The sequence below is a fragment of the Magnolia sinica genome, chromosome 11 (assembly GCF_029962835.1).
Source record: "Magnolia sinica isolate HGM2019 chromosome 11, MsV1, whole genome shotgun sequence".
Lineage (NCBI taxonomy): Eukaryota > Viridiplantae > Streptophyta > Magnoliopsida > Magnoliales > Magnoliaceae > Magnolia > Magnolia sinica.
The window spans coordinates 26,015,158-26,039,707 of record NC_080583.1 but is presented as its reverse complement, the minus strand read 5'-3'; the positions used below and the strand labels follow the sequence as shown (position 1 = coordinate 26,039,707).

The 24,550-nt window shown below is 38.2% G+C and overlaps 1 protein-coding gene across 2 annotated transcripts in view; it reads left to right on the top strand.

Moving 5' to 3' along the window:
- Window positions 1–21,182, top strand: part of LOC131218972 (mitotic checkpoint protein BUB3.1-like) — a 36,810-nt gene extending 15,628 nt beyond the window's left edge. For both annotated transcript variants that reach the window (XM_058213891.1, XM_058213890.1), the window contains 7 exons: window positions 5,522–5,604; window positions 15,404–15,670; window positions 19,475–19,550; window positions 20,358–20,438; window positions 20,519–20,597; window positions 20,683–20,783; window positions 20,908–21,182. In XM_058213891.1, coding sequence (XP_058069874.1) covers window positions 5,522–5,604; window positions 15,404–15,670; window positions 19,475–19,550; window positions 20,358–20,438; window positions 20,519–20,597; window positions 20,683–20,783; window positions 20,908–20,995 — 775 coding nt within the window. In that variant the 3' untranslated portion in view covers window positions 20,996–21,182. The remainder of the gene's footprint in view (window positions 1–5,521; window positions 5,605–15,403; window positions 15,671–19,474; window positions 19,551–20,357; window positions 20,439–20,518; window positions 20,598–20,682; window positions 20,784–20,907) is intronic.
- The last annotated feature ends 3,368 nt before the right edge of the window (window positions 21,183–24,550 follow it).

The following is a 24,550-nucleotide window of genomic DNA, read 5'->3' as shown; positions in this document are numbered from 1 at the left end:
CCAATGTGTTTTCTCATTTGACTGAGAAGAAGGGCGTGTTTGTACATAAAGACCGTAATTCTTCTAGCCCCTGCAATCACATTTATAAATAATCTACCTATAGCTTCTAATATAAAATCAATACAATGGGCCACACAGGGGGTCCAAAATAAACGTCGCCTCTTCTCCATAAGAAGACGACCGACCATTACATACGAGGCTGCGTTATCTGTAATTACTTGTACAACGTAGTCCTCACCTATTTCTTCAACTACACTATCTAGTAAGTTAAACAAATATTCTCTTGTGTGTGAATGGCCCGGCGCATCCACTGACTTCAAGAACATTATCCCAGCTGGACAATTTACCAAAAAGTTAATGAGAGACCGACCGGATCTATCGGTCCATCCATCAGCTATTAGTGAACAACCATATATTTTCCATGATTCCCTATATTCAGCTATAAAGGATTGTGTATATTCAACTTCAGTTTTTAGGCATGTCTCCCTCATTTCATGATATGAAGGGGGTTTAAGCCCAGGTCCAAATTGACCTATAGCCTCAATCATTACCTTGAAGCTTTTCGATTTAACGGCGTTGAAAGCAATGTCGGTTTGGTAAAACCACTTAGCAATATATTGAATTGTGGTTTTCCTATCTTTTTGTTTATACCGGTTCTTTAAAGTTGTTTGAGCCGACCCTTTCCGTCTACCCCTTTGGTCGACCACATCCTCAGGGTGTGGTCTACACCATCTGTCTATGGGCCCATGCCCTTGGGCTCTTTTCGATGGTTGTACTTGTGGTCTAAACCGGCCTGTCGAAGTAGGGGGAGTAGGACTAGCTTCATCTAACATTAACTACATTTATATCTTCATATGCATCTTGTTCCATATATTCCTCCTGACGTAGGGCACTATCGTATTTCTTTTTTGATTGTTTTTTCATATACTTCACGATCTCCCTTCGGATTTCTGGAGTAATTTTGTCGCGTTCTTTTATATTTGACCCCGGTAAATGTGCAAGGTGTTGCTTGTGCCTTGCAATGCCACCGGAACTCACATACCCACATAACTCACATAATATGTGAGTCTTTTCGGTAGTACTATGGTAGTGCCCATACTTCCAACTTGGGTCATTCGACTTGAGCTTCAAAGAGGAAGATTGGAAAGAAGACATTATGATGGTGGATGGTGGTGTGTGTATTATTGATTGCCACTTGCTACTTGCTAGTATCCTAGCACTGAAAAGTAACTAGCTAGCTACTAACTAGAAACTATTAAGTAAACTACAAATAAAAAGAAAACTAAAATAAAGTAAGAGACTAAGAAGAAGAACTAAGAAGTAAGAAAGAAGTAGATCTAAGAGTAAGTAAGAGTAAAGACTAAAGAGCCTAAAGAGATGGGACTTGGGAGAGAGAGAGAGAGAGAGCGAGAGATATAGAGAGAGAGAGAGTGCGAGAGATATAGAGAGAGAGAGAGTTACACTTACACTTACACACACACTTACACTTGTAGAAACTAGAAAGGGAGAAGAAGAGGGAGAGAGAGAGTTGAGTTACACACTTACACTTGTAGAAAGGGAGAAGAAGAGGGAAAAGAAAATGAGAAAAAGAGAGAGAGTTGAGTTACACTTGTAGAGAGAGAGAGAGAGAGAGAGAGAGAGAGAGAGAGATTTACACACAAATAAAATTAAAATTACAAATCTAAAAGAGGTTCCCAACTTCCAACTTTCAACTTCCAAATTCTTGTCTAAGTTGTCTACTTGTCTTCTCTTTACCTTTGCCCCTTCACTTGAGTATTGATCTTGAATTCTTGTTGTAACTTGTAACTTGTAAGTTGTAACTTGTAAGATGTAATTTGTAAGTTGTAACTTGTCACTTGTAAGTTGTAACTTTAAACTTGTAAGTTGTAACAACTAACAACTAACAAAGTAACAAATCAATTAACAAACAAAATAAAAAAAAATGATAGAAAGAAGTTAGTAGAATTAGAAACTTAGAAGTTAGAACTTTGAAAACTTAGTTAGAACTTGGATATTATGAAATATAAAACTCTAAATGAAAATGAGAAATAGAAATAGAGAGTGATGTTATGTATGTTCCCTTGAATCTTGATTGAACTAGAAAGTAGAAACTAGAAAGAGAGTTCAATCAATTCAATGGATGGAGATTAGAAAGGAGTCTCTTGACTCTTGAATCTTGATTCTTGAATATGGATGGTATAATGTATCATTTATCTTGGATTCTTGATTCTTGATTCTCGTACCCTTCCTTGATTCTTGATTCTTGAAAGTTGAAGGAAAAGAAAAGAAATATAGAAATGAAATATGGATGGAGAGGAGTGGATGTATAATGTAGATTGTAGAGTGCTTAGAAGTTAGAATTAGAAATATGTAAGAGAGGATGTAGTAAGAGAAATAGAGAATAGAGAGAGAGTTTGAGCTTTTTTTGCCTCTAGGAATGCTTAAAATGCATATTTATAGAGAAAAAAAATCCGGATAAAAAAAAAACGGTCAAAAAAGGGTCAGAAATCTGACCGTTGGCCATTATGCGATCGCATACATCGCATATGCTGGCACATGTGGTATATGCGATCGCATATGTGCAGGGATCACATATGCCACTGCCGCATATGTAATCGCCCCAAAAATATGCGCATATGCGATCGCACATGACAACACTGATCCTAATGTCAGGACGGAGGCCTGTTTTAAAACGAGCAAGGGTAAGTACGGAGTCCTCATCAACCTCGCAGCTGGTCAAGTACTCTTCGAACTTCTCAATATAGTCAGCAACACTCATGGAAGCCTGTCGAACAGACTGCCACTCCTCAATCAACCGTAAGCGATAAGAGAAAGGGAGGTACTTCTCATTAAGTGTTTCTTTCATTTCTCCCCAATGGACTATTGGAAGTTCCCTCGCTCTTTCTTTCTTTCACTCTACCGTTGCCCAAAACCTCTTTGCTTGGCCCATAAGTTTCATCTTAGCGAATCGGACTCGACAAACATCCGTCATATCATACCACTCAAAATAGTGGTCCATATCCGCCAACCAATCTAAAAAGACTTTAGGGTCCAAGTGGCCATCAAACGTAGGAGCGTCTACTCTAACTCCCTTGAGGAGTTGCGCATCTGGGTCATATTGATCATGATGTCCCTCGCGGTGTGGGTGCACAGGTGCGCGCCCATGACCAATTCCTTGGCCACCTCCATTCCTTGGTCTAATCTCATGACCACTTGCCTGAGATTGGATATTTGCTCCGAGGGAGGCCTTTAGTTGGGTAACGCTATCATTAAGTTGGTCAAGCCGTTGATCTATGCGTTGTTCCAAGCGCTTACTCAAAGATTCAACCCGCTGGGTTAACTTGTTTACTGATTCTTGTAGTTGCTCCATGTTTAGTGCAGGGTGCAAACCAAAACCACGACCCGTACGTGTGGGCATACAACTGCTAACTCCACCTAAGCCCTTTCTACTACTACAACTATATGCAATTAAATGGGACTAAATGATCCTATGAGACTCTATATGAGGGAAACTACGTAGTGCTATTAAAATCCAGCAATATAGTTGTCAAAATTGCAAATGTTCCATGTTTTTTTTTTTTAAGAAACAACCTAGTTTCTAACAACAAAAAAGGAAAGTTTCTAAAAACAAATTAGGAAAGATTTTATAAGAAAGCAACCTAGTTTCTAAAAACAAAAAAGGAAAGTTTTTAAAAACAGAAAAGGAAAGAAAATTAGTTTCTAAAAATAGAAAAGGAAAGTTTCTAAACCTAGAAATAGAAAGCTAAGTTAGTTTTTAAAATAATTCAAGTAAGGGGATAACAGAAAATTTCATCAGCTTATGTCAGGGTTTATGGACCTCTAAACAGTCATATATGATGAGAATTGATGCGTACTGGACATAAACAACTAAACCCTAAACATGTAATGCATTCCCCTATAAGAACCCTAAGCTCTGATACCAAATTTGATGCAGGATATGAAAATTAAATATGATATACAAGATCTCAGGCTTTAGATTATACTAATTCAGAAACAATCACATAAAATTCCACATCCCACACAAAAGTTCAAACATTCAAGCAAGGGGAATCTATGTGGGTCCAGGCCTACACAAGCTAGGGCTGGATCAGTAAAATTATGGACCAAACGATACTCAAAGGGAATAAAAATCATCCACACATGCACAACAATCAGTCCCTAATCCAAGGGATTTACCAATTCTAATTTAAAGAACCTTAGGGTAAGAAAAGGGGCAAATAAATTGAAAGTAATGCAATCTATGGTTAGAGTTAGGGAAAATAGATATGAGATGAGTAAAATAAGCGAAAATTTGAACCTAGAGATAGTCCCCATGCGTGGACAGCGGGCCAGGCCTGTCGCACGTGCGCAAGGGTCTGGCCGCATGTGCAAGGGGGCGCCGAATGCTGAAAGCGCCTCCTTGGCTCTGGTAGGCCAAGGGAGGGCTTCAAAACCTCCAAGTTTTGTGTCGATTGGATGCGCGGTCTGTGCGTGGTGCTTCGCCGAAGTTTCAACCCTCCTGCAGGGCCAGAATCTAGAAGTCTACTGTAAAGAGGAAAACTGTTGCAATAAAGGACAGATTTGAAGCACGGATGGTGGTAGGAGATGAGAAATAGAGATGGTAGAGGATGAGGGCGAATCGGGATCATTGTGTTTTCGCACCACGATAGTTAGCCCTTTGATGAAGGGAGGGCTTCGCACCCAATTGGATTTCCACAACTCGAGAACTCAGACGAGTAGAAAAACATAGAATTTTTATTAAGATTCAATGAGATAAAAAAACCTACAAGGGGTGCTTATTTATAGGAAAACCCTATACCCCAAAATTCGCGCCATGTGCGCGACCTATTACTTGGCGATGAAGTAAACAAAAATAAAAACTAATCAAAGAAATTTAAACTGTCCATGATACTCTAAATAACATTAATAAGGAAAACCTAAAATATGAGATTAAACAGACTAGTGGGCCACGATCGTGAGATCCTATGATGGGCTTTACTTGACTATCGGGTCTACTCCAACGAACCAAAACTCCGTCTTCTAGCTAAGAAGCCCTCCCTGGACGTCGTCATCAATCCAGATCGACGGTGGGGCCCTCCTTGCGTACGTGCATAGGGGCGGCGGCGGCGTGCGTGTGCGTGTGCGCGTGATGTCCTCATCAGGGTTTGCATGCTTGCATTATCGTGATTGCACTCTCTATAATATGTTGATGTTTTCTTTCAACAATGTCATTTTGAGCTGGGATGTGACTTGTGAGCGCAAGAGCATTGTTATTCAATACGAAGCTGTTTTCAGCATGATTGAAAAACATTAGGCCTAAATTCTCCAACACTATGCAACCTTAAAGCTTTGATTTTTGCATTAGAAAAGTGTTTGGCAAATGCATGGAAGTATTTGAAACATTAGAAGAATACCTTTGATGGCAGCTCCTTGTCTATTTTATTGAAGTTTGTGAATTTGGTAAAGTAGTTGTCTAAAGAGATAGTTTTCAAGCTTCACACCGTCTACTCTTGTTTTTCAGGTATGCTTTCAGTTCTGGCAAGGAGGATATCTTGGGATGGCATAAAGCTCCTGTCCGTTGTGTTGAGTATTCTTATGCAACAGGTTGTTTGCTTAGATACTTGTTTCCAAGAGATTAAAAATGAATACCGAGATTTCTTCTTTATTTTTTGAATGAACGTGTGCATACGGAGGAAAAATCCTTCTAATTTTATGTACACATCATTTTTCTTACTTAAAACTAAAAATCTATCATGTAGACCCTTAACTTCAACCCCACAATCATAGTTGCAAATTTGCATTGCATTTGGTAAGGTCATTGATTGATAGTTCTTGGTGTAGATATTATCTGAAGTGAAACGACTAAATTGTAGTTTTAGTTGAAACCAAGAGTAACTGAGAATTGATTTATGAAAATTTTTACTTTTACGTGTTGATATGTGCTTATTAGATGATGCACTCTTCCTTGTGGATGTACTTTTTGTTCAACTGCTTCTGAGTTTATTGCGACAACAAATATATCTGATGGTCGGATTGATTTTCTCCTGTTTTGTCTGAAAATTCCTAGCAATCCAACTATCATCACCAATTCTTATCTAGTTTGCTATCCGATTGTTATTTCGGCCCATGCCATTTCTCTAATTGCTTTAAGATGCTATGGAAAGCCTTTTCCTTTGCCTCATACTGCTTTCTCTGGTATCGCCAGACCAAGATTTCAAAAATATTCGTCATTTGACTCATTTCAACTAATTACATGTTGCCATTTGACATGGTTGGTATTTCTTAGCCATATGCAAAATTATCTAGGTGGAATCATGTCTCTATTTTGATCCAACTTGGCAAATCGCCCAGTCAATCAATGAACTTTGGTCGAAGGCCTAAATCCTTTCATGATTAGAAGATAGGCTTCACTTTGCAATATTCCATACACCATATAGGCATTGCCCAATGAAATCACAAAGCGAAAGAGTGGATTCTCTCATCTCATTCTGTAACTCATGCATAAATGGTTTATGTAAATTCAACGAAGTTTATATATGCAGTCTAGGACTAGGATAGAGAGAGAACATCTCACTCCCAAGAAACTTGAGCCCTTGAAGGTTCAAACATCTTCAAGATAGGATCTTGAATTAAAAAAATCCAAACCAGTTGTTCGTCCCAAGGTCTCATTTAAGATAATTCCCAAAAGAGCCATGCTATCTTTTGGGAAAAGAGCATTTCCACTCTTTATCTCCTCCCCACCAGCCTTCCTTTCATCCCACATTCAAACTTCACTATTGTTCAGTATCCAATATCCATGATACATGAAGCTTAATAGAGAATGGGTAAGGACTAAGGACAGACCAGTGAAGAAGTGGCTGAAGCCTCCAACCAGATGCTGGAAGCTAGATTTTGGTCAAAGATCTAAACTCTGGACCAGTTTGAACTTTTGAAATGTTGCTCGAGATGATGGGGAGAGATTAACTTGGTATATTTTAGACAGTCAAGGTTAAAGGATTCCAAGTTCCAGCTCAGTGGAAGCTCCATCACTTTGTAAAGGATTTAAGATTCTTTTCTTATTGTGCTCTTTAGCAGTTATGCACAGCAACTCACAAAATGTCATCAAGCAGGTATCATCAAAGAAACCAAGCCTTGGGGGCTAGCATTTAATATGAATGAAAGTCAGGATTTGCCAAGATTGATGAGAGTGTGTTTAGGTGGACTGTAGAATTGAATTTTTGCCTACTAAAGTGGAAAGAACCAAGTTATGATTACCTTAGCATTCAAATTGAGGGTATGGGCTCCCATTGTGATTATGCCACTTTCTAGTTGGAGTCCTAAGTTGCACAATCCTTTTGGCCAGGTCATACTCCCGCTTTGAATTATTCTTCGACTCACGATCCTACTCCAGCTTCCTTGCTATTTATACTTGCTAACATTTTGAACTTGCTCTGGAACCCAAATCTGATGCCACTTTGCTTCATGCATAAGTTGGACTTCAGTATTAATGAAATTCAGGATTTACTGAGATAATTTAGAGTGTGATTTTATGGACTTAAAATTGGATTTAGTCTAGTGAAGTGGAATGATCAAATTCTGATTTCTCTAGCTTCTTATGAAGGTTTGGGCCTCAATTCCAAATTGCAAGTAGGTTACTTTAGAGTTGAAGTTGGAAGAAATGCAATTGCAATTTGAGAGCTACAATTGTGGGTACTTGGAAATGCCCATCTCGTCATTTCTTCTTGGTTAAACTGAATGGTCAGATTTCAATTCACTTCTGCATCTAATATCTTCTAGTCATGTGATTGGCTAACAGTGTTGCTGATTCCTGGCCAAAGGGGTATGACTCTTTAGAGTTTCTCTTGATAGTTCGGATCACCATTCCATAATGTCGATCTTGGCATATATTTTATACCTTTCATTGATAAAGTTTCCCTTTAATAAAGAACCAATATCTTAAAATGTTTTATTAACTGACATCTGTAAATTCCTCATCATTTGGTATGGGATGTGTAGAATTATAGATTAAAGAGAGAAGGGAAGAGAAGAAAGGAGAGAGAAGAAAATTGAGAGAAGAGAGGAAAGGTCAGTTAGGGTTGGATGCCCACCCTCTCCCCTTTACATTAATTATAAAAAGTCAATATGACAAAAATACCATTAATAACAAAAGCAAAAATACCCTAAACGTCCTAGACCAAAACAAACAACTAATAACAAGAAGAAATGACTAAAAATAGAGTAAGGTGGACCGTCCAATGGTATGGCCCACATCTCCACATCCGTTAACACTCCCTTAAGTTGGAGCATAGATGTTGTTGATGCCAAGCTTTGAGGATTTGTGTATGGATTGACTGTGACTAAAAGCCTTGGTGAACCAATTAACAAGTTGATTCTCAGACTAGACATATGTTATAGAGATTTCTCCACTGGAGACCTTCTTATGTATGAAATAATAGTCAACTTCAATATGTTTAGTTCTCTCATGATATACTAAAATATTTGCAATGTGAGATATTGCCTGATTATCACAAAACAGCTGTATAGGTAGATTCACTGCAAACCCCATTTCTTGATCCACATTAACTCACAAGTAGTATGAGTCATTCCTCTATATGCTGCTTCAACACTTGATCATGCCTAATGTCGTCAAATGCAGTTGCATATGTGTATATATATGATGGGATCGGATGTGCCATGATGGCATATGCGATCCCATCACATATGTGATCGTATGTCTTTATGCGACATTATGTGATTGCACAATATCCCAATGGTAAAAAAGGACTATTGGGACTAATTCCAAGACTTCAAAGATCAACATTCCATATTTCCATCCATAACTCTTTCAAGTTTCCCATTCCTGAATCTCTATTGAAAGTTGAAGTGTTTATTGTTCAAAAGATCTAGAGTCATGTATTCCAAGAACATTTCTTCTTCGTTCTTCCCATATCTTTTATAGTTTCATACTTTCATTTCTTATTCAATTCATTTAGTAGATTGTAATATTCATTATTCGCTTTTTTTCATTCAATTCATTTACTAAATAGTAACATTCTCTTCTCTCTCTCTCTCTCTCTCTCTCTCTTACATTCTCTCATTCATTCTTTGTTTTTCTATCTCTCTTACACACACACTCTCTCTCTCTCTCTCTCTCTCTCTCTCTCTCTCTCTCTCTTACGTTCTCTCATTCTTTCTTACTTTCTCTTTCAAAATTTTTTTTTTTTCAAGTCTCAAGTTACAACTTGCAAGTTACAAGTTTATATCATTAGTATCTATGAGCGACAAGCCTACAACTTACAAGTGTACAAGCTAGCCTACAAAGTACAAACTACAAGATTCAAGTTTTAGGATACAAACTACAAGATTCAAGATTTAGGAAGACGAACTCTCTCTCTCTCTCTCTCTCTCTCTCTCTCTCTCTCTCCCAGTTACAAGTGTAAGTGTAAGTTATTCTATTTCTACTCTCTCCCTTTATCTAGATTCTAGTCTTTACAAGTGTGTGTATCTCTCTCTCTCTCTCTCTCTCTCTCTCTCTCTCTCTCTTTCTCTAAAAGTGTAAGTGTGTAACTCTCTCCCTCTCCCTCTCTTTGCTCTCTAGTCTTTAATTTTACTAATGTACAAGAATCATGTCTTCTTCTTCCTAATACGGCGGTGAAATGGGATAGTTGGTTTTTTGGGACCGTATCGATCGCTATGGGAGGCCATAACAGCTGTCTGTTATGGGCATAATGACTGTCACACTTGTGACGGTAAAAAACGAGTACCTTTTTCTACTTAAATCCATTTTTTTTTTCTACTTTTCTCATTAAAAAACTTTCATAGATTATTCTACAGCAGATTTCGATCACTCTCACTATAATTTCTAGTCTCTCCCCCTCTATCTAGACTCGAGTCTTTACAAGTGTATGTAACTCTCTCTCTCTCTATAAGTGTGTAACTCTCTCCCTCTCCCTCTCTCTCTCTTTGCTCTCTAGTCTTTAATTTTACTCATGTACAAGAATCATGTCTTCTTCTTCCTAATACGGGGGTGAAACGGGATAGTTGGTTTTTTGGGACTGTATCGACCGCTATGGGGGGTCGTAACAGCTGCTACGGGGCATAACGACTGTCACCCCTGTGATGGTCGAAAAACGAGCACATTTTTCTACTAAAATCCATTTTTTTTTTTTTCAATTTTCTCATTAAAAAACTTTCATAGATTATTCTACAGCAGATTTCGATCACTCTTACTATAATTTTTAGCATTAAAGCTGTAAATTGATGGGTGAATGGAGCTTTGAGTGCCCTTTTTTCAGAAAATTGAAAAAAGTGGTATTTGTGCCCTTTTTTCCGATTTCTAGTTCTAATGCTTAATTGTGATGTGTAAATATTAGAGACAACCATGTTCATAAATTCACTAGATAACCAGATACAACACTCTTACCAAAGAGTGGACCATTACGCTACTATAGACATGTTCAAAACAAAAAATGAATACATATTTTGAATATTTACACTATTCTGGATTTTCTAGAATTTTTTGGGCAAACAATTTTTTTGACCATTATTGGGGTTGCAACAGTCGTTATGCTCCCGCATCGGCCGTTACGACTGATACCTATATCGGTCAAGTTGTTCCAAAACGGTAACGGTGGCAGTAACGACCACCACCATTACCGTTATGATACGAGCCGTTACGGTCCTTTTTTGTTTTTTGAAAAAACTGTTATAGGACCGTTCCAAGGGGGGCACCCTCGCGCGCGCATCCACACACGCACAATGGACAAGGAATGCGATGATATTTACTAAGCTCACATACTTCACACTCTAGAAATAAAAGAAACGATAAGGAATGAATAGGGGGAGGGGGGGTTGGGCACCCTCCTGCGTGCATCCACACACACATGATGGACAAGGAATGCGATGATATTTACAAGCTCACATACTTCATACTCTAGAAATAAAAGAAATGATAAGGAATGAATAACACTTTTGAGAATCTTCAAGGATCGGTGATTGAGACGGTAGTGCCACTGATATGGAGAGATGTACCTCTGTGCCACTACGCCTAAGGTGTTCCGTATTCTTTAGGATATGGACATAAAGGTCGATACATATAAGTAATGGCCATGACCATTACACAATACAGCGATGAAACGGGACAATTGGTTTTTTGGGACCGTATCGACCCTATGGGGGGCTGTAATAGCTGTAACGGGGCATAACGGTTGTCACCCTTGTAACGGTTGAAAATCGAGCACCTTTTTCTACTTAAATCCATTTTTTCTTTATTTTTTATTTTTTCACTTTTCTCATTAAAAAAACTTTCATAAATTATTCTACAACAGATTTCGATCACTCTTACTATAATTTTTAGGATTAAAGCTGTAAATTGAAGTGATTTGGGTGAATGGAAGCTTTGAGGGCCCTTTTTTCAGAAAATTGAAAAAAGTGGTATTTGTGCCCTTTTTCCCGATTTCTAATTCTAATGCTTAATTGTGATGTGTAAATATTAGAGATACATAACCATGTTCATAAATTCACTAGATAACTAGATACAACACTCTTACCAAAGAGTGGACCATTACGGTACTATAGACATGTTCAAAACAAAAAATGAATATATATTTAGAATATTTACACTATTCTGGATTTTCTAAATATCTTTCTAGAATTTTTTAGGCAAATATTTTTTTGACCATTATTGGGGTTGCAACAGTCGTTATGCTCCCACATCGGCTGTTACGACTGATACCTATATTAGTCAAGATGTTCCAAAACAGTAATGGTGGACGTAACAACCATCACCGTTACCGTTATGATATGGGTCGTAACAGCCGTTACGACCTTTTTGTGTTTTTTGAAAAAACTGTTACAGGATTGTTACAACCTGTTTTTTCTGTAACGGTCGTTACGACTATTTCGACCCCGTAACGCGTAACGGTTATGACCGTTACCGTTACGTAACCGATTTTGAATACATTGATATCGGTAATGATGGTGACCATTACGACCACCGTTACCGATATGGAATACCTTGGCCGCGCTAACAACTTCATTGTCAAGATAATACAACCCATCATGTTTATGTAGTTCATCTATCTTCTTCTTTGTCTTTTCTGAAAAACACAATGTGAATGATAAAAGGTCACAGAGTAGTTAAGAGATTTGCTAAGCTTGTTAATAGACAAAATACTTCAAAGTGAGGCATATGAAGGACTCAATGACAATGAAAGGGAAGAACTTGGATGAATAATACCCATTTCGCTTACTTTGGATTGGGTACGATTTGCGAAAGTGATAGATGAACCTGTTAACATGTATTAATGGAAGAGTACATGCCATACTCACTTGTTATATGGTTAGATGCTTCAAAGTCAATGACTCAGGGAGTAAGGAACTTAGATCTTAATATGCCATACCTGAGGTCAAGAATGCAGCCGTAGGAGTGGTAGTAGTAGGAACATGTTGATTTTGTAGATTTTTCAGCAACTTGGAATACTCTTCTTAAGTAAGCGTTACCATCTCTCTAGACATACATGACTGTTGAATTGTAGATGTAGAACTAGCTGGATGAGACCTACTACTCTTTCCAATTTAAAATGCTAGGTTAGCCTATGTTGGCTTTCCATAAAGATTCCGACATTTTTCAATAGAATGATTTGTAAGCCCTCAATGGGTGTATTTTCTAGATTCACGACCTCTACCACGACTTTCTCTTGCTTTATCATGATCACCTTGATTGCCTCCGTCACCATGACCACCACTTCGGCGGTTTGGCCTCAATCAGTAAAGGATGCTAAAGCAGAGTAGCCCTTGGCTCTATTTGTAAAGAAAAGAGATATACATTGGAGGCTAGTATACACTTCATTTAGAGATGGCATATCTTTGCCACAAAAAATCTGTGCATGAACTAGTTCATATTCATGTTTTGAGTCAGATAAAAACTTGGGCGCACGGAACTTGTCTCATTGTTGATGTTGCTTCTCTAAATTAGTGGTAAGGGGTTCATACCAAGGTATTCCGTATCGGTAACGTTGGCCATAACGGTCACCACCATTAACGATACGGGTATCGGCCATAACGGCCGATATGGGGGGCGTAACGACCCCCGTAACGGTTGAAAATTTTCTTTTGCTCGAAAAATTCTGAAAAAACATCTAGAAAATCAAGAATAATGTAAAATATGTATTCATTTTTTGTTTTGAACATGTTTATGGTAGTGTAACGGACCACTCTTTGGTGAGAGTGTTGTATCGGGTTGTCTAGTGAATTGTTTAATATGATTTTGTCTTTAATGTTTACACATCACAATCAAGCATTAGAACTAGAAATCAGAAAAAGGTATAAATATTGCTTTTTCAATTTTTTGAAAAAAAGGCCCCCGGAGATTCTATTCGCTCAAATTACTTCAATCCACAATTTTAATCTTAAAGGCTATAGTAAGAGTGGTCGGAATCTGCTGTAAAATGATATAGGAGAGTTTTTTAAATGAGAAAAGTGAAAAAGAGGAGAAAATTGAATTTAAATAGAAAAAAAAGTGATCGTTTTTCAACCGTTACGCCTGTAACGGCCTTTACGGTATCAAAAAACTAACTGCTCCCTTTTCACCTCGTATCGCGTGACGGTCATGGCCGTTACCTATACGTATCGGCCTTTATGGGCGTATCGTAACGGATACAGAACACCTTGGTTCATACACATTCAGTTTCTCTCATGTTTTTTTTTTTTTATTTATTTATTTTTTTTATTTTTTAATTTATTTATTTTAAAGTTTTGAAGAATAGTCGACTTGCGATTTATCTCCATTGTTGAAGCTAAAATATTTCCTCAAATAAATGATACGTCTAAGAGACGTCTTTGTTTGATGAAGACATCTCCTGTAACACATCCTACACTTCTTTTGCAGTATAAAAAAAACATTACAATGGCACTAATGTATGGAAGGTTCCATACTATTCCCTAACACGTCATAATTTGAGCAATCTCTTGGATTGGGTGATCATACAACCGACACTCTCATCAAGTTTTTTAGTGGTTAAGTTTTTTAAGTTGCCCTTATAGCTAAAAAAACTTAGATGGATTTAGATCATTGGAGATAGTTCGTCCTATTTAATTTAATAGAGGTTATTTGGAAGGAAAAAAAAACCAAATGGATTTAAGAATCCAGTTCTCGAATCACTTCTCTTCCATTTAGGACAATGGACTAGAATATATACCACAATCTTATACAAACATGTGCTGACCTTTCGCGATCAACAAACACCTAACATATGCACTTCACACGGTATGTACACCACACTTAAAGAGAATAAGCAGCCCACATGCCCACATGTTCCAACCAATCATGAAGGTCGATGATTACGAACACGGCATGTGATGAAGGCTATTTGCCTACACCAACACCTCTCACACATGAGAGGTGATGATCACAAACACTTCATCCCCTTGTCATGGACCATTATAAAGGCCCGGTAGAACAGAAAGAAATGAAACTCTAGTTTTTCTAAAAGATTTTCATTACAAGAGGGATGAGAGAGACCAAAAAATAAAAGAAGAAAAATAATTATAGGATGGAAGAAAGATGGATTAGATTAGAAATAAGGATGTTATGATACCATGTAGAATTGTAGATTAAAGAGAGAAGAAGAGGAGAAGGAGAGAGAAAAGAAAGTTGGCAGAAGAGACGCAAGGTTAGTTAGGGATAGTTGCTCACATTCTCCCCTTTATATTAATAATAAAATGTTAATATGACAGAAATAACCTTAATCACAAAAGCAAAAACAGCCGACACGTCCTAGACCAAAACAAACAACTAATAACGAGAAGAAATAACTAAAGCAAAGTCTAGGTGGACCGTATAGTGGTACAACCCACGAGATGCAACTTAAGAAACGACAAAGGGAACTGTTGCAAAAGCAAAACCCTCTCACCCATGTTTAAACCAAACGATCTGATCCTATTTGAAGTTTAATCTGAACCAGCCATTCCTGTTTTATTAATGTTTGGGTTACCTCTTCCATTAGTTGTGATGCACTTGATCAGTACTTGCCGATCAACCTCAAATGACTTCCATCTTTTGAGTGATTTTACTTATTCCTTCTATAACCTAGTTCTTATACTAATGCTTGATTAAAATAAAGATCTGCATTTTCGTTTGTATAGTGTAGCACTTTGTAATTGACGGCTCTGATTATCTTCAGGGTTCTGGAGTCATCTATATGTTTGCTGGCTACAAGGAATGCCTGAAAACCATACCTGATTGTTTTGCGCCTCTTTATGTTGCCCTCATTTTCTTATTTAGTCATGATGTTCTCATAAGCTGCAGCTCAAATGGATGGGTGACAATGACACATCTTCATAGAAATGAATTTCAAGCATCATCCTTGCATTGTCATTCATAAGGTTTCTGATGCCTTTGTTTGTTTATCCATTTTCATTTTAGGACAAGCTATCACTGGCAGTTGGGACAAAACGTTGAAGTGTTGGGATCCTAGAGGTGCAGGCGGGCAGGAGCATACCCTTACTGGCACGTACCCACAGCCTGAGCGTGTGTATTCACTTTCTCTAGTTGGCCATCGTCTAGTGGTAGCGACTGCAGGAAGACATGTGAATGTCTATGATTTACGCAATATGTCTCAACCTGAGCAACGAAGGGAATCTTCATTGAAATATCAAACTAGATGTGTGAGCTGTTATCCCAATGGGACAGGTATATTTCTCATTCAAGTCTGGACACATGGCTCTTAATCTTGTATCTTTTATATGGAGATGTTGTTCTCTGTGCTGCTTGCAGTATGAAATCTTTTTTGATGTTTAAGTTTTGCATTCTAGAGTCACATTAAGGGACTTGTCCCCCTGGTCGTGTCTGTTAAACACAATGCGTTAGCGACATATCTGATATGTGCTCAAAGGGACAATATCATTACATTTTTAGATGGCTGGGAGAAGTATTATAAACAGCAAAAGTAATGTGGACTGGTCCCTTTTTGTGTATGTACGAAGATTGCTCTGCAGTGCTCATTTAGCCTTTTTGTCCCCTTGCAATGGCTTGTTTCAATCCTTCTCATTGAAAAAATATGCACTTCTTCACCTACTATTGCTTTCTGTGGACATGGACACATGTTTTCATACGTAGTGTCTGCGAAATGGGGCCATATGAAAAGTCTTTTAGATCAAGGTTGAAATGCATCAAGTCATTGATGGTTAATTTCTGCAACAATAGTAGTTTGTGATGGCCACCTAACGCTTAGACGGTGCACCAGCAGACAATCTGAAAGGAAACTTGATGACATGGTTGCTCGATTCCAAGTTGCTCTGCAGAGATGTATCCTATTTGACTAAAGAAAGCTAGTGGCACTTTGCTCTCCTTAGGATGAGCCTAGGGGACTGAAGTACTGTAGCATATACCTTGATCTCAAACTTGGTTTGAGGGAATTGAGAGATTGATTCTTTGTTGGAATTCAAACAAAGATGAGTGAACACACATGTCAATATGCCTGGACCGGGTATATGGGAGCACTAAAAAGTATGATTATTATATTTTGTTTCTATGGGAATCAGAAGCATGGTAAGCCCCTATCTAAAAGTAAGTATGAAAAGTCTGCTTTTTAGTGCTTCCAGAATCTACAAATTGATCATCAACTTGACTTCCTCTCTACTTTGTTATTCAGAGAGACAATCACAGGTGTGTAAACTGTCAGTATTGTTTTGGTAGATGAAAATAGGGTTTGGTAGGACCTCTATTTGACTGTAATAAAAGAAAGCGTTGCAAGAGAAACTCAAGAATAAGCCATAGATGTCTAGTTTAAAAAATTTCTACTACCTCAATATCAGTTAGATGGGAGAGATTTTTGTCAGATGGGATGGAATGACACTTCGGAACTTACCACTCTTCCGATCAGTAAATGTGCTGTGGGTTGCAAATGGTTCTACACAATCAAGTTTCATCAAGATATTGGCATGGAAACTGGACACGTATCTTTGGGAGGGCGTCATGCTAATCAAATCATCCCTCTCCAATATGGTGGTTTACGTGTCAGACTTCCAATGTACACAACTAGCACCATCAACTGCATTAATAGGCTTTAAAGAGACTTCCTTTGGAAGGGCAGGGTAGAGTGAGGAAAAGGTTCTCTCTTGTGGATGGAATAAGGTATGCAAGCCACAATAATCAGGGACAATGGGAATAAAAAAAATCTGACATCGTAAACCTTGCCCTGCTCAGGAAGTGGCTTTGGAGGTTTAGGTTCGAGGATGATGATCTCTGGAAGCAAATTACGTCCAGAAAATATGGTCTGCAAGTGGGTATATAGTTCACTCTAGGGTCTTCCCAACACAGGCGGCCAGGAATGTGGAAGGTAGTGTCAGAAGGCATCAATGAATTCTCCATAGGCTCGAGCTATGGGATAAGGGATGGTACCTAATTAGGCTTTAGGAAGATCCATGGTGTGGGTATAGCTTGTCAAGTCAAGTCTTTGATAGATTATTCGACACCTTCTAATCAGGGGGCAACCATATCCCAATGCTTTTTCATCAGGGGAAGTGGCGATTTGATCTCCCTATTTTCATAAGAATCTTCTCCATGTGGAGATTGCGGCATTTACTAGTCTACAAGACTGCATGGTAACACATCTCTCTCTCTCTCTCTCTCTCTCTCTCTCTGCAGTCCGTTGATGGGTCTGTTGTGAAAGTTTGATCCATCAGGGAGGTTCATTGATAAATGATCATTTCTGGCGTTATGTGTCTTAAGGGGATGGAATTTGTGGACCACCTTTTTATTCATTGCGAGTTTGCCAGGGTGATCTAGAGAAATGTTATAGCCCTTTTTACATGCAATGGACCATGCCAAACAAGCCCTTACGTGTTATGTTTACAATCTGATACATTGGGTTTGTGAAAATGCCAAAGCTGCCCATCAACTGAAAACATCAGCAATTTTTATTTTTATTTTTTGGTATATTGGGGATCATGCTATTTCGAAATGAGAACCAGTCTGATCATTAAAGTTGCTAACACCGCTGTCATAGTTCTATGCCATACAGAACTTGGACATTAGAGCTTTGCTAAGCTCACATGCACATACAAGGTAGCTTGTGCACACGTCAGCACATGTGCCAATGGCCTACAAGTGCAGTATTCTAGCCATCCATCAGATGGGACGGACCATGTATATGATCTGGCACAAAAATAAATCCAGTTCAACTCAGCAGGTGGGCCATGATGCTAGAAACTGTTGGATGGGTACGGAATGTTCAGCAAGTTTTTCAGCCTTTGGTTTGTTTCTTCTGACAAGCGGACTGACCTATTTTTTGACTAGACATCTATATAGGAGTATGACTCTGATGAATGTATTGGATCTCATATCAAGGTGCCATGCTGGCATGTGCATGAACTACCTAGTCCATGTGCATAGGCTCAGCAAAGCTCTTGACATTAATATATATTTGATTTTAGAGTGAATCCATTATTTGAAAATCACATGGATAGTAAAACCATGTGAACTGTAATTGCTTTTAGGAGAACTATCCAAGAACAAGTTACAGGGTTAGCCTGTAATCACCAGCAAGGGATTTAAGTACCTTAAAGAGGTTTGCTGTAAGTGGAGATCTGGCATGCTCTCTTATGCTATCCTTACCAAAATCACAAGCATCCGACCTTTCCTCCCAAAATGATGCATCTATCCCATTGCATGCTGGGTACTTCATGGTTTCCCCCCTGTTTGTATACTATCTCTTAAACTCTGATTATCTTCATTTTGTTATGCAAGATGGAGGTAGTGGCTTTCTATTCACTCGAATGAGACACATTTTGTTGAAGGAAACCTGATATAAAGGTGATGTATAAAAAAAAGTGTTGGAACTAAACCATATAAGAGTCCTCTCTCTCTCTCTCTCTCTCTCTCTCTCTCTCTCTCTCGTCGCATGAACACTAGATGGTTAAACTCTGCCGCAGTGACAATGCTATAGCAGTGTTCCCACAGAAAAACTTAACAGGAGGTTGGCTTGAACAGGACATTTAGTTCATGTCGCCATTCTCATATCAAGGGGGGAGTATGTTGGATGGAATAGTTTCTTAGATGTGTTACTGTATCCCCGAGGGCCGGGCCTACTTTTTACAGGTCAGTGGAATCTTTATGTGCAGAAACCTGATTCTAGTAATTTATTTGTTACCTCCAAGGAGTGGGAACTGCCGTTCTAACCCTTCTTTGGGGGATTCCATCCACAAACCCAAGGTTTATGACTGACCAATATCGTTCATCATCAAGTACTGTTTCATAGACAATTAGTTGAGATAAGAAAGTAGCCATTTTGAATACTAGAAGTTCACTAGCCTTTCAATAGAAAGAAAGGAAAACAGAAAGTAACTCTCATATTTGATTGATTTCGTTCAAAAAAAAAAAAAAAAAAACCTTATTTGATTGATGTGCTTGTTTTTCATTCGTTTGGCTGTGTCAAGCTTTTCTTCTCTGATTTATCCCTGGTTGATACCTTCTTACTTGAATTGTGATTTGTAGGTTTTGCCCTTAGCTCTGTGGAAGGCCGTGTTGCAATGGAGTTCTTTGATTTATCCGAGGCTGGTCAAGCAAAGAAGTACGTATTCATTCTTTCCTTCAAAAATAGATAAGAGCATTTTGGAGTAAGACTTCTGCTTGTTATTCATATTGACATCAAAATTTTATTCAGCTAGATGATGTAAGCACATAGTGCATAGAGGTCCTGAGTCTCAGCAAATGTGAAGAGTGCTGTGGCTTTCATTTCAATACATGTGGGGCCTAGGCTGTGGCGATCCAGGATGGAGGATGCCCCAATAAAGGATCTTCTAGATTGGAAGGTTCTAATAATCGCCCAACCCTTCGGTTGTTGGCCCTTTTTTGTTGAATTTCGATCAAGCACCATTGCTGTATATTTCCTTTACTGTCTATTTGTAGGCCAGTGGTCGAAGGCTTAGGATTTTCCAATCTGGGTAATTTTTGTGGGACCTCCCATCATAGGTGAGGCCTATCAGATCAAGTGTTTGAATTAGAGAACCATACTTCCAGCATGTACAGAAATTGGCATGCTCTCGCTCTGGAAACTACAATTCCTTGTACATAAAATATGGTCTTATTAACAATGAATCAGATCCCCATGCATGCCTAGTGAGTAGTCCATGTCACCTGGTTACAGTGATAGGGTTTTCTATATCATACTTACTAGGTTTGTTATCTCATTCCTTTCGTTAGGGCAGACTTTAAAAAGTATAAATGCATACATGTTTTCCCAAATGGCCAACTGCATGTATAGCCCATACTCTTGCATGCATCTAAATGCAGTAAAATGCTAACATGCATGCATATAGTATTAAGCAATGGCTGGTATTTGTCTAGTTTTGACTCAACAGGTTTGAGCTTCATTCAGGTACTCATTCAAATGCCATCGACAATCAGAGAACGGAAAAGATACAGTCTATCCTGTCAACACGATCGCATTCCACCCCATGTAAGCAGTGTTTTTTGCTTTCTTATCAGACCACTCATATTTTGTTACAGCTCTAGTGCCTAAAGTCCTAAAATTTGCAGCTATGGTACATTTGCAACCGGAGGTTGCGATGGGTATGTAAATGTGTGGGATGGAAACAATAAAAAAAGACTATATCAGGTAATATATGCAAAAGCAATCCTGGCTTTGTGTTTTCTTAGTATGCTTGTAAAAAGATTTATTGTATCGATTGCTTTTCTACCAGTACTCGAGGTATCCGACCAGCATTGCTGCATTATCATTCAGCAGAGATGGCTGTCTATTGGCTGTGGCATCCAGTTACACGTACGAAGAAGGAGATAAACTGTACGCATCTGATTTCCTCACACAGCTTTTTCTTTCTTCCTTTACTTTTTTGCCCCCCATTCTATAACCATGGTTTCTCTGTTCATTGTATGAGCATTTCGTTTCATGACTCATGTTTTTGCAGCCATGAGCCAGATGCCATCTTCATACGTAATATAAATGAAGCAGAGGTGAAACCAAAGCCGAAAGTGTACCCAGCTCCCCCTGCATAGTGTAAAGCATTTGTAAATAGACTAGAATTGTTCAATCTTTTTGGAATGCCAATCCCCATGTCAGCTGCTGCTATACTATAAATGGTTTGTGGACAGCAAAGCATAGAAACATGAATGTTTGCATGTAACCCAGTAGTTAAAGCACTTACTAAAATTTGTTAACAGTTTTGGGACTGTTTGGATGTAACCCTGAATGTGACAGAGGAATGCTAATATTGTACAGAGGTGAGATGGACACTGGGCTTTGAGGCATGTGCCAAAGTAGCACACATCCAAAAGATCCAGGCCATTCATCGGGTAGGGTGCATTATGAGAGTGCAGATTGGTCCACAAATTAGGTGGCTGATACTTGTATGGGAAAAATGGATGGTTAGAAGATTAACTAATTGACCATGTAAATGGTGTGGCCGACCTGATGAGTTGACCAGCCTGATCACAAGGCTAGAAGCTTCCCCTCCCCCTCATCCCCATCCCTAATCACATGGGCCACACTTCTATGAGAAAAAAGGATGGTTATAAGAAGTGACCAACAATGCTTCCAATATACGTGTGGCCTACCTGATTTGTGGACTTGCCTAGTCTTTGGGCCCACCATGGCTTGCACACTAATGATCCCAGCCAAGTCCATTAGAAAGTTCACAAACGATTAGTTGGAAACGTATTTAACTCAAACAAGGGGAATAAATCTGATTCTAAATAAGAAGGATCATTACTTAAGCTAGTTGCCACTTCGGAGGAGGCTGCTTCCAATTCCAAGCAAGACAAAATATTTCGTTTTTACTAGACCTACACGCACCCCACTTTGATAGTAGGTTTTTAACCGCTAGATCATGAATGAAATTCCCCGGAGGTAAAGAAATCTCCCTTCATCTATTCCTTCCTTGAATGGAATTTACCCTTGGGCTCTACTTGGGATCTAGGAAATAGGGAAGTTTATTTGGTAGGTTGAGGAAATGATAGGATTGGATAAACATTGTCAGTAAGGGCCCGTTTGTATACCACCAAATAAGTTCGGTAGGTTGAGGAAATGATAAGATTGCATAAACATTGTCAATAAGGGCCGTTTGGATACCACCAAATAAGTTACTTTTTCTACTTACAACACTAGATAAGTAAATTATTTTAGATTATTAAGTTTGGTTTATGATTAATTATAAGTAACTTTTTTAATTATAATTACTTAATTACTTCAGTTAATTCTTTTAGCTTTTTAACTTTTCATAAGTTGCTGAAGAGAGGCATTGGGAAAAACCAAAGAGAGGAGAAGCTGAAAAGCGTGTTGTTTACCAATCATAAGTTACAACTTAATAAGTAGAAACTAAGATGAGCTACTTGTGCCTCAAATAGCTTGTCTTAAATAACTTATGATCCAAACGCCCCCAAAATGATGTGATTGGATAAAAGATTGTCAGTTCAGGACGACCGGCATGGATCTATCAGTTCTAACAGCACAGTGAGCATAGGCATCATGGGCAGAGGCTTCAGAAACAAGTCAAGTTGAATCTTAACCAACCCTGCAAAATTTCTGATTATGATTTCAGCAAAACTAAGATGTAATGGAAAAACCAAAATCCATGTTCACTGTTGTGCCGGTGCCATCTGAAAGTATGGAAGACTTCCTAAAACCTCGGACACCACGTGGGTTATTTTTTGAAATTTTTTGTAAAATATTTTACTACTTGGAGGCTCCAGTTGGGAACAATGCACCCTAGTTTATTTTTATTTTTCAGTTGATTGCAACAAATTTGGTGGGTGATTATTGTTGTTCCCTCTTTTTTTTTTTTTTTTTTTTTCGGTCACGTGGTTTGTGCGGGCATGATAGAATTGAATGTGCGACTCAATTCAAACTAAATAACTACGACCCCAAATGCTAAGATAGGTAAATACGTTGAAAATCGGTTGTATATGACCGATATCGAATAAAATCAGTTGCCAATTCAACCACTTGCATAATGTTACTAAAGATGATCAGACGATTATCAGAGGGTGGGGTTCGTCATTTGAAAATAGGTTACACCTTTGTCTTTCATACCAAAGGACTTTTTTAATACGGATAAAACAAAAAGAAAATTCTTACAGTTAGCCGTGTAAGACAATTGTTGAGTGCCTTTTTGAACGAAGAGCTTTGCGTAGTCTCGAATTACAACTAAAGTTAACTATTACTTGATTACCGCTATGGATTATACTAAGGAATGTAAATGACAAATAATGCTACAGTTAACAACTACCCAATTACTTTTATGGATTATACCTAAGAATGTAAACCACAGATAATACTAACAAGCATAAAGTAATTGAAAGATATGTTTGATTTGGTTTGGTTGGTATGCGATCTCTTCTTCTGCTAAATTCCCTTGCTATGTATAGCTCTAAACTGATTATCTGAATGTTTCCTATGTTCTAACAGTTTTATAATCATTCAGTATTACTGACCTCTTAGAGCCCATCTTCTAAGATTGCCATCTGTCTTATAAATACTCCAAGTTCCCTTATTGACTCAACCATGTTATGCTCGGTTGCCCCTTGTTTTATGGATGACGTGGCATTACTCAATAGACACCAGTTGTATCATTGTAAAATCCTCTTTGGATATTTTTTCAGATTTCAAATACACCACATAACCCTCGTAAAATTACATGTGTCCCTCTATGATTGGCTCTCGTTAGAACATAAATAAGGTATAACAATTCTCCCTAATAAATGTTTTTACTTTGTTCTTATCTAAAAGCTAATTTTATTTTGAAAAATAGTCCAGGCGGGGATTTTATTTGAGTTAAATCTATGCTGGATCAGACGATCCGCTGAATTTATTGACAGTTCATTTGAGTCTCTCTTTTTTTATTTTTATTTTTTATTTTTAATTTTGAACGTTTACTTTTTGAAATTCCCTTATGGCCTCTTCGGGTGTATTTTTATTAGACCTGATTTATTTATTTATTTCTAAAAGCGTTGCCTGAGACATCTTAGGTTCGCAATCGACGATCATGACCCATTTATTCATTCTTGGTTTTATTGGAAACTTCAACCTTCCTTTTCCTTACGGAAACCAGGAGATAACCACACCTATTGGGTTGCCAGAAATGTGCCATTCTTGGCCTCTTTGCTTATTACATTAGTATGTACATGACATATCTTTACATACATGTATGCATGTAAACCATATATTTATATATATTTTTTTAAATCATTTTGAAAGTATTAATAAAGGAGACAAATTTCACACTCGGTCAAAGGATTTGACCTGATGGGACTCACCACAAGAAATTCATTCTTTGCCTTCCCTGCAAGTGGGAATCCAATTTCCGCCGGGTCCTTTGATCTCCCCCTCTTCCTCCAAATCCACCAGCAATGGCTGCCACTTTTGTTCATTTTCTCTCTTATTTCCACTCCCCTCATTTATCTTATTTTCTCTTTTTCCCATTACTTTCTCTCCATCTCATCCATACATTCCACTTCTTTTTCTCCCTTTCCATCCACCCACATCTCATTTTCCTTCAATTTTTCCTTACTAAAATCTACCATTTCTCCCTCTCCAAAATTCTCTCTATTTCCCAT